The 10,666-nt window shown below is 59.1% G+C and overlaps 1 protein-coding gene across 1 annotated transcript; it reads left to right on the top strand.

The window, feature by feature from the left end:
- Nucleotides 1–4,290: 4,290 nt before the first annotated feature.
- On the top strand, nucleotides 4,291–9,132 carry RAX (retina and anterior neural fold homeobox). Its single transcript, XM_045850205.1, has 3 exons — nucleotides 4,291–4,783; nucleotides 5,088–5,341; nucleotides 8,162–9,132. The coding sequence occupies exons 1-3, from the start codon at nucleotides 4,495–4,497 to the stop codon at nucleotides 8,651–8,653; spliced, it is 1,035 nt and encodes a 344-aa protein (XP_045706161.1). The 5' UTR covers nucleotides 4,291–4,494; the 3' UTR covers nucleotides 8,654–9,132.
- The last annotated feature ends 1,534 nt before the right edge of the window (nucleotides 9,133–10,666 follow it).

The following is a 10,666-nucleotide window of genomic DNA, read 5'->3' as shown; positions in this document are numbered from 1 at the left end:
CAGCTATGTATGTATCTTGCCCATGGCATACAATAGACAGTATAGTATAAGGGGAGAATTCATAGCATCCAAGGCAGACAAACTAAATGACACGCATAGGGGCTTCCAAATACATTGTTTACAAACCACTGGCAGTGAATTGAAACTCTGGGAAGAGAGAGAGAATTCTCTAAACTTTGTAAGACAGCCTTGGGCAATTAAATGGTTCTCAATTTATCTTTAAGCATACCTGCCACGATCATAGTTGGCCAGATAAACTACAGACTGCCCATCACACTTTGTCTAACACATCACTCAGCACCTAACCCATATTATCCCTGTATCTTTTGACCCCCACATTTTCTTACTTTATCTGCTAGTTCTCTTACAGCCACAGAAGAATTAACAGTGTAGATTATACCACACTGGGAGGTCATACACAAAGTGGTTAGGTGGATGCTTTCCTGGAAAAACACCTGGGTTCAAGCCCTGGCTCCACCCGAAGCCAGCTGTGCAACCTTTGGCAAATGACCTAACCTCTCTGTGTCTCAGACACCTTACCTGAGTCCAGATAACAGTGTCTACCTCACAGGGTTATTGTGAGGACTAATTAGGTAATTCACGTGAAGTACTGGAAAGAGCACCCACTGGCACCGCTAGTATTCTACAAATAATAACTGTTAAGTGTTGTTGACATGTGTTGAACGTCAGTATGTGTGTGTGTAATGATTACAGGAGTTGTGTTTTGCTTTGGCTAAAACTGAGGTTCAGCTGCTTCTCCTGGATGAGCACGGATCACTAGTAGGCAGCAATGGCCCTGTGGGGTGGGGTGAGAGCGGTGGACCTCCTCCAGGACCCAAGTACACCTACTAAGGGGATGGGCTACATGCAGGCGGTCAAGTCGTTTCATACGCTTTATGAAGCGACATCCCACAGGCCCTCCAATGGACATTTTTTCACCCAAACCCCAAACATCACCTCAAGGCTGGGGTCAAAGGGCATGAACTCACTTTGTGACCGTGGCCCCTGCCCACCCAGTGCTCAGGGAACTCTATAGATGCCCGTTTCTCTCAAGAACGCCATTGTGGATGAAGCAGTCTGCCCAGAACACGTCCAGAAATGGGACCTCCTGCATCCATCCAAGAGGAAAGAACCACTTTGTGCTGCAACGCCACCTAATCCCCGCTCACTTTCAGATTTTGTTTTGTTGGGGCTAGCCAGTCTCTGTCTCCTTCCTCCCCAAAACCTCTCTCCCAACTTTAATCATCTGCCTTGTTCTTCCCACGTCACACAGAGCCCCCCACCCTTAGAACACCACCCCCCCCACACCCCATGCCCCAGTCACCCTCCTCTCCTGTCCCACTCACTGGAAACGTCTCTCTGGACCAGGCCTGGGCTGAAGGGGCTCGGGCTGCGTCTCAGTTCAGCCCCCGTGGGGCTGAGTGGGAGAGGGGGGTTTTCTTTGATCCACCTAATGAATTAATGAATTAAACAGAGGCGGGGTTCAGAAGCCAGGCTCCTTACTTTTGCCGGAGCTGGACTGATTGTGAGCCGCCGCCACTGCTGGAAGATTGCCGCCCGGTGCTGGAAGAATTAGGGGCAAGGGCGAGTCCATTCATCTTCCCTAATCGAGTTCTTGGGAAATACACATGTAGATGAGCCCCTAACAATGACCCCTGGCTGATTGCTTGGAGTACCCTCCACGGCGCCCACAATGGTACTGACTAGCTCTTTATGTGGCTCACAAAGGAAGCCCCAGCCTCCCCTTGGCCCGCTTGGCCCTGCCCCACCCCCCCCCAGTCCCCTCACCAGGGGCTGTTGAAGTTTTCTCTGCATTCCCCCTGTCTGCACCCCACCCCAGACTCTGAAATAAACAATAAATAAAAGCTCACCTCACCTGGACCTATAGGGGAGAGCTGGGCAGTTCCAGAGGGAATTAACTTTGGAAAACAAGGCCCTAAGCCCCTTAGCGTGTGGGCAGCAGCTTAAGGAAACGCTCACTGCCAATCTTCACTTAGTGGTAATTATAGAGATCAATTTAATATTGGGCAAGTGTACCGAAAAAGCGTTCTCGGTCAGAGAGGAAGCAGCAAACACCAATTAATTGTCCTGAAGGCTGCCCTCTGGTCGCCCAGGCGTCTGCATTCCAGCTACCTGGACAAGGTAACTGGTACGCGGGCCTCGGCGGGGTGCCCCCAGGCCGACGGGGCAGCGCCTGTGCCAGACTGGGAAGTGTGAGCAGAGCCTGGGGGAGCAGGCTGCTTCGCCTGGATTCTGGTGGGGACCCCTTCAGTCCTCCTGGACGCCCACGGGCCTCTCTCCCCACGGCTTCTGACTTCATTTCTCTCTACCACAGCCTCTTAGATGGAGGGATGCACTCTCGGGGAAGAACCAAAGACACCTGTAGGCTAAGCTGGGCTTTGACGCTTTTGAACACGTCGCCGCCCTCCACAATAATGACTACAAATGCGCTGCAGCCAGAAAACAGGAGGAGACGAGGAGGAGTCAGCAGGTCCGAGTTCTAGTCCTGACCCCTCCACCTCACAGCTGTCTGTGTCATGTTGGGGCTCAGCTCGCTCTTCCGGGAAATGAGGGCGAATGCATTTTTCCTGCTCACCTTACAGGGCTGTGGGGGCCAAGTGCTGGGGAGGATGTCAAAGGATTCTGAACATTATACAGTGAGCCGCAAGCACTAGAAAGCACGTACTGATGTTCATTAATTTACCTTGATTTAGTAGCTCAGTGTCTGTCTGCTTGAAACTCACGTGCTAGCCGTTTGAACTTACCTCTCTGTGGCTGTGGTAAAAATAAAGCAATTCGCGTAATTGCCTCCCCTCCCTTTGCCCATGTAACGATCCTTAGCATAGTCACATGTCCTTGTCAATGTCCTTCTCCCGTCAGGTTAAAGGTGGAGGATCCAGACAGGTGGTTTTCTCTTCTTTTGTCTTGTCTTCCAGGCAGGACCTTAGCTCCCCAAGGCCAGCGGCCCTGGCCTTTCCTTTCCTTTTGGGGGGCTGACAGGGCTGGACCCTCAGGAAGAAGGCAATAAGCGCTTGTCTGAAAGCAAAGACTAATAAACAAACTGAGAGGGCGGGCAGTGGGGGAACCCCAGCGGGGAGATCTAGGTGCCTGCTGCAAAGAGGTTAACGAATCTCTGGGTCCTTTCCTGTAAGTCCTAGGCTTTTCCGGAAGCATGTAAGTTCAGCGAAGGCCAGGCTCCCTTCTCGGTGGGGTCTCAGATTTGAGAAATGCCAGTGGTCACAGCAGTGGGGGATGTGCGTGGGGGGGGACACTCCCCTCCCGGCAGAAATCATTTTTGCCCTCGGCCTGTGAGTCACTCTGGACCACGGAAGCCTCGATGGCCCACCCGCCTCCAAAGGGGAAAGAAATGCAAGCGCCCCCCAGAGAAGCCAGAGGCCTTCCACGACCCCCAAGGTCCTTCCCCACTGGGCCAGAGGTCGGGTCATCTCCTCCTCCTGGAGAGTCGGTCGGTGGGGAGGGTTCTCGCAGAACACAGTCCGAGAGAGTGAGGAACCCCAGTGGGTCTCCCTCCGGGCCTGGGCCGGGCAGCGCGTCCGACTCCGGGCCTCCCAGCCTCCCCCTGGGCCGCTGGGCAATGCAGTCCCCGGGCCAGCGGACACAGATGGCCCCAACGCCTCCTGGGGCGGGCCCCGGAGCGAGGGAGGCAGCCGGCGCGCCCGGCCGAGGGGACAGACACGAGTAGTTGAAGCACAAGGACAAACGAACCCGAAGTCGGGTGGGACTCCGGAGCCCAAAGGGAATCAGTGCCCGAACAGGTAAAAAACGGGGCGATACGGGAAAAAGCAAACAGAAACGATGCGGGGAACTGAATTCCAACGCCGTGAAGCCAAGAAGTGTTTCGAGGGGGCGCCCCGGACGCCAAGCCCTGCGGAGGACGAGAGTCTAAGGGCCCAGGCGAGTCCGGGGTGGGGGGAGTGAAGGGGCAGGTGAGCCCCAGGAGGGGGGCAAGTCGGGGGCCGGGGAGGGAGACGAGACCAAGGGCGTCGGCCCCGGTGAGTCAGGACTGGGGGCGCCGACTCCCAGAGACCCGGGTCCCCAGGCCTGTCCCCCCGGTGTTCGGCGTGTGTGGAGCGGATCGGCAGGTGGAAGGTGGAAGGTTCCGAGGGCTGCCCCGGACCCGGGGTCCGGGCCAGGGAAAGATCCGCCCCGCCGCGGGGGGGAGGGGCTGGGTCCCGAGCCAGAGGGGAGGAGCCGGGTCAGCGGGCTCGCAGGCTTCTGCGCCCTGAGACCCAGCTCCCGGGAGTCGCACCTTCCAACTCCGGCGGCGACGCAGGCGGCCGCGACCCGAGCGCTCGCCCACTTCCAGCGCGCGAAGCTCCGCCAGCGCTGCCCGCCGAGCTTGACCTTGGAGCCACAGCTCTCGGATTGGACGGCCGCACGCGGGAAACACCGACTTCGAGTTTCTTCTCTGTCTCCAAAGCAGACGGCGCTGCTGAGAGCGCGGGTGGCGCCCCCCTGCTTCCCGCTCTCCCCATGCACCTGCCCGGCTGCGCCCCCGCCATGGCCGACGGCAGCTTCTCGATCGCCGGCCACCTGCTCCGCAGCCCGGGCGGGAGCACCTCGCGGCTGCACAGCATCGAAGCCATCCTGGGATTTACCAAGGACGACAGGATCCTCGGCTCCTTCCCGACGGAGCCGGGCGCCCGGGGCGTCAAGGAGCGCGACAGGAGGCCTGGGGCACGGGCCGCCTGTCCTAGGGTTCCCGGGGGAAGCTCAGAGCCCTCCCCGCCGCCCGCCCCGGCTCCAGCTCCGGAGTACGGAGGTGAGTACCGCCCAGGCAGCTCCAGGGGGGCCGAACTTAGGAACGCTGCCAGAGGAGAGAGACCCTGCCTTAATTTTTATCAAGACGCCAGGGCGCGGGGTTGCGCGCCGTAAGTGCAGCAGGAGCGCCCAACTTGCGATCAGAGAAAACTTAGGGGCTCCCCGCAGCCCTCACCCCTACCCCCAAACCCCAGCCAGGCCCTCTCGGAGTCAGAATCCGCTTGCCAGTGCCCATGGGTGGGCGGGTGGGCCCAAGAATACTCCAGGGAGTGTCTCTGACCTTCTGCGGCCCCCCGTCGTCCCAGCCCCTCGCCCCTACTGCCCCAAGGAGACAGGAGAGACGCGGCCAAACCCAGGGCTGCCAGCCGGGCCCACTGCCGGGGACGCTAAGCTGTCCGAGGAGGAGCCGCCCAAAAAGAAGCACCGGCGTAACCGCACGACCTTCACCACGTACCAGCTGCACGAGCTGGAGCGCGCGTTCGAGAAGTCCCACTACCCCGACGTGTACAGCCGGGAGGAGCTGGCGGGCAAGGTCAACCTACCCGAGGTTCGGGTCCAGGTAAAGAGCCCAGATCCGTCCCCCGGAGGGCCCTACCCCAAGCTGCAGCCAATGCTCCCTCGAATCCCCGCCCCCCGCGAGCCCATGCGTTTATGATGACACTTTCCCCGTTGGCCTTCCTCTACTTGGCTGGCCCAGAGCCCTAAAGGGGCGTCACAGATCTTCCGTGTGCCCCACGCACCGGCCTTTGGGCGCTTGGTTCCAGGGGGCAGCTTTCTTCTCCCTTTTGGGGTCTCCGTCTTCTGAGCTAAAGAGAGGAACTGGATGTGGCAGGCAAGGCCAAGAGGTGACCGCTCATTAGAGGCAGCCAGGATGGGTGTGTGTGTGTGTGTGTGTGTGTGTGTTGCAGGGGGGAGTGAGTTCTGAGGAGAGAGAGAATGTGGGCAGCATTTGAGGGTCACCGGACCCAGGCGCCAAATGCCACCCTAGCCACTAGCTGCGGGCACCCTGTTTAAAAGGACAACCCCGTCTGCCCGGGAGGAAGGAGCCTGGCGCCTCACCGCTGAAACTTTCGGCGGATTTATTCCAGGATCTGACTTTTGCTTCCCTGGTGCACATCCGCTCCAACTTCCCGCGGCTGCCCAGGCCTTTCTTTTTGCTGGAAGGGGGTTTTCGCTTTAATTAAAGCTGAATTATCTTTAATCCCCGATCATTAAAATATCTGAAAGCCTTAAATATTTGCTAGTCATCTGTAAAAAAATCTGGGAGGATTTCCAAACTGGGAGCGTTTACAGGGGACCGACAGGGAGCCGCTGGGAACGCACGTCTCTGCGTCTGAAAGGCAGAGGAGCGGAGATGGGTTTTATTGTGTGTGTCCAATGAATCAGACTTCCAGGAGGCGAGCTGCTCAGAGGTTTGCGGGCTTTGGGCCTTGTCTTTAAAGTAAAAGGGGACAAGCCCTTGCCTTTGTCTCTTCTGCTTGGTTTGGGGGTTTAAAGTAATGAGTCAACATCATGGTTTTAAAACTAGTTCTCTAATGTGACCCGGGATTAGCCGGCAAGAACAGGACAGTCGCTCCTCATTGGAGGCAGTAGAGCTGCAGTGATTTCCTGGAAGGGGGGGCATATCAGCACCTGCTTTTCAGGGAGGAAGGTGGCGAAGGGAGACAGGAAGCATACACGGGCATGATGGAGGAGGAGAGGCCCACCCTTCCAGCGCACCTGTGCATCCAGTACAGAGGCACAGCCAGTGTAGGACCTGGCTTCCTACCTCTGTCCCACCTCCCTTTCTCCCTCTTTGCTCGCTCAGGTCTTTGGCTTGTCCTCTACGTTGTGAGCTTCTTGAGGACAATGTCTGTGACTTTTCTGGGGCCACAGGGCCAGCACCGGGCCCAGCCTATGGCAGGTTCTTCATGTGTGACTATGATGTAATCAGCTGGGGTGGGGGTGCTGGGCAGGGCCTCCAGCTGCGTCGTGGGCAGCCGAATCAGAGCTGGCGGTCCTGGTCTTTAGCCCTCCTATGTGGGGTGCTGATCTGAAGACCAGTGCTGATATCTGGGGGGATGGAGTGAGATGCGCAGAGAAACAGGAGACAGGGGGTGGGCGCCCTCGCTCAGGTTTCTCTTTTCTCAATTTCCAGTAACTGTCCCCTGGGTCTGGGGAAATCGGGGCCTCACGTGCAGATGAGTATTCTGTGGGATACCCACATGTTTTTGTTCTTCCTCCCTGCACCCCCACACCACAGCCTTACCCACGCTTGCCCAGCTCGGCTCAGGTGCTAGGTAGGTCTTTTCTCAGCTCTCCTGGAGCTGTCCCTCCCCACCTTACTCGCTCAAAACTGCCTCCCCCCTTCTGACATCACAACGAGTCCCCCATTTCCCTTCATAAATGCAACAGTGAAGGCACCAGTTTGGCCAAAGTTCCTCCCAGATGCACCACACGGAGCTAGACCAATCCTCCCTGTTGATTCCGAGGGTGGTGACTTTGCGGTGGAACCCTAGCTACACCTCCTCTTGCGCTTTTATCAGATCACTGATGGAAGTTTCATCCCTAAGGGACCAGACTCCACTCTGGCGTAGACTTTACAGGTAAAGAGAAAAAGACCTGGGCTCACCGAGTCCACCTTAGGGGAATGGCGGAACTAATTCCATAAGGCAAAAGTAGATGCGATAAACTTAACCTCCGGTCATCATCAAGAGCCATTTCTAAGAAATACCAGAAATCCTAAGTGAATGTCAATTAAACAAAAATGGAAATCTTATCAAGGCAGCAACTCACATATGCTTGGGAAAAAACAAACGCACACTTTTCTACTAGTTGTCATAACCCGTAATTCGTGGAGAGGGCTGTATTTGGGCACCTAATAGTGCCAGTTACAGTACTTAGAGTATTTGTTTACACACATGTTTCTAATGGAGACAAAAGGTAAGTAAAGCGGAGACGGCCTGAGGCAGGGGCGGCCACTGAGAGCGACCGCACGGGGAGGAAGAGCCTGAGCAGAAGGGTCAGGGGCGCTGCCGGCCCGCAGGCCACGGGAATCGGGTGAGATCTGGATTCGGGGAAGTCCTGCGGTCTGATTGCGGGTTAACCTCACTTTGGGGGGGAAACGGATGCAACCCCAGCGGCAGGTGAGATCAACAGGGACAAGGGTGGGAACATGCGGAGGACAAGGATGGGACAAAGAGACCCAGAGGAAACAAGAGAGGAGGGGAAAGGGACACAGAGGAGAAAACGGGAGGAAAAGGAAGGGCAATGCGGGCGAGGGCTGGGGGGTGAAAATGAAAGAAGCAGGTGGGAAATAGTGGCGCCCCAGTATTACTTGGGGTGGAGGGGTCGAGCTGGCTGGGCTGCAGCCCAACGGCCGCTGTGCTGCCTCCCGCAGGTGTGGTTCCAGAACCGACGGGCCAAGTGGCGGCGGCAGGAGAAGCTGGAGGTGTCGTCCATGAAGCTGCAGGACCCGCCCCTCCTCTCCTTCAGCCGCTCCCCGCCTTCCGCGGCTCTGGCGCCTCTCGGGGCGGGCCCGGGCGGCGGCGGGGGACCGGCGGGGGGCGCCCTGCCTCTGGAGTCCTGGCTGGGGCCGTCGCTGCCGGGCGGCGGCGCCACCGCGCTGCAGAGCCTGCCAGGCTTCGGGCCGCCGGCGCAGAGCCTGCCGGCCAGCTACACGCCGCCGCCCTTCCTGAACTCGCCTCCTCTGGGCCCCGGCCTGCAGCCTCTGGCGCCGCCGCCGCCGCCGCCCGCCTACCCCTGCGGGCCGGGCTTCGGGGACAAGTTCCCGCTGGACGAGGCGGACCCGCGCAACAGCAGCATCGCGGCGCTGCGCCTGAAGGCCAAGGAGCACATCCAGGCCATCGGGAAGCCGTGGCAGACCCTCTAGGAGCACCGGGGACCAAATCGGGGCCTGGGAGCCGACCCCGAGCCGCAAGCGTGCGACCGTTCTCCCTGGGTCCCCCGACTCGGCCACACTTTCCCCGCGCCGCCCGAAGCTGCAGCGAGGCTTGGGCCTTGGGCGAGCGTCTGCTTCTGACTCTCCGCGAGGACTGCCCCTGGGGCCTGCCGAGGCCCCTTGGCCACCCCAAACCCCCACGGACCCCCAGCCCTGCTGTTGGCGGGGTGCGGGCGGGGGGGGATGCGGAGAGGCAGCCCAGGCCCGCCAGCCACGCTCCTCCCACCCCGGGGGCGCCTGAGCCTCCAGGCTCTGTGGGCCCAACGCGCCGGACCTCGGCCTCCCCAGGAGGGCGATGTGACAGCCCCAGATAACGACGAGTGGAAGGAAGGGGAGGCGGGGAAATAGAGTCTGAAGAACTGTTTGTATGCGTAGTTTTAAAGATTGTGGGAGGACATTAAAGATTTACTTGTTTGGGTTTGACTCGAGTTAAGCGCGCTCAGGACTGCGGTGCGGGAGGCAGGTGTGAGTGCCAATGGGGTGCGGGGCCGGGTGGGTCGAGGAGAGCCGAGGAGTGCGCGGAGCCCGGCTCCCTCGAGGTGGCCTCCTGGGGGCGCTGTGCTGCGGCGGATCTGTGTCCGCGTCTTGGACGCTGTGTCCCCATTCCGGACTCTGCGGGCATCTGGAACCAGAGGCGCGCCTTCCCTGGCGCTGAAGGGCGCGTGCGCTTGTGTGGCATTCGGGGTGTTTGGAGCCTAAGGCTCAGCTGCCTGTGCCACATCACCACAGTCCGGCCGAGGCTGCTAGCTACTTTGAAAGACTGACCCCAACGGGAAACGTATACACCACCTTCCCAGGATGAGAGCTGCACGTCGCGAAGTCCCTAGCGGCCCCGCCTCCCTCTTTCCAGGCGCGGAGGCCCTGGCCCCTCTCAGATCATTGTCCAGGTCACCAGGTCGTTGCCGGGCCCGGCTAACCAGGGTTGATGACGTTAGTCCTCCGAATTCTCAGAGCCGCTTTTCTGAGCCCCGCGCCTCTCTCTCGCCCCCTCCCCCAACTCGCTCGGCACCCGCAACTCAGAGGCTCCCTTTAACCCACGACGGGTTAGCCGCGGCGCTCCAGGAGTGTGTGCTGAGCGGCCTGTGTCCCGCAGGAGGGCACATCCTAGCGGGGCATCGTGGACAGGATCTGCAGTTCCCTGGTCCTGCTCTGGGGTGGGGAAGGAATCCAGAGGTCCCACGCGGGCTCCAGAACCTCCCGAGGTTCTCGCGGAGTCGCGAGTAAAGGAGGGCCGGGGACTCCCAGCCTGAGCAGCTGCAGAATCGGAAATTGACCCTGGAAGCTGGGCGGCCGCGGGAATAGCCCAGATTCTCGCGGTGCAGGTCCTCTGGCCCCCTTGCTATGAATCAACTGGCTACCGTGTGTCGGTCGGTGGTTAGTGCGTTGGTAAAACACCCAGAGGCCCCCCACCCACCCGTTCCTCGTCTAATGAACCCTACCTCTCAGGAGGTGGGAAACATGGGATCAGATCACCTGTAAGTCACAAACTGTAAACTCTCAATGACCCTGCAGGAGGCCACACACACTGCGGGCGCCTCTCAGGTTCCTGCAGCATCCCTGCGCTGTGCTCGGCCCCTGCAACCTGCTTGGGGACAGGATTACTGCCCCAGGGCTGGGGGTACAGGGAGTGTCATTGCGGAATTCAGGCCTTGCCTCACGGGTCCTGAGAGGCTCCGGCACAAGCAGGCCTGTGTGCCCCAGACCTTCCTCTGCTGCCTTGCACATGGTAGGCTGGTCTGTGAGCATTTCTTAAATCGGCTATTTCCCCAGGACTAGGGGGGAAACACCTGCGCTTTCACTCACACGGATGGTCCGTGGGGAGACGGGAGAAGTGGGCCAAGTGATATCAGCTCTTGGCAAGAAAAAAATAGATAAACTCGAGATGAACGTGTCAGCAGATTTCTTTCAGTTTGGCCTGTCCTCGTTTGTTCTCTAACACTTAGG

This window comes from Phyllostomus hastatus, unplaced genomic scaffold (genome assembly GCF_019186645.2).
Source record: "Phyllostomus hastatus isolate PE091 unplaced genomic scaffold, TTU_PhHast_1.1 phas_contig_80, whole genome shotgun sequence".
NCBI classification, from domain to species: Eukaryota; Metazoa; Chordata; class Mammalia; order Chiroptera; family Phyllostomidae; genus Phyllostomus; species Phyllostomus hastatus.
The sequence above is the reverse complement of the archived record's forward strand: the minus strand, read 5'-3'. Positions and strand labels throughout refer to the sequence as shown.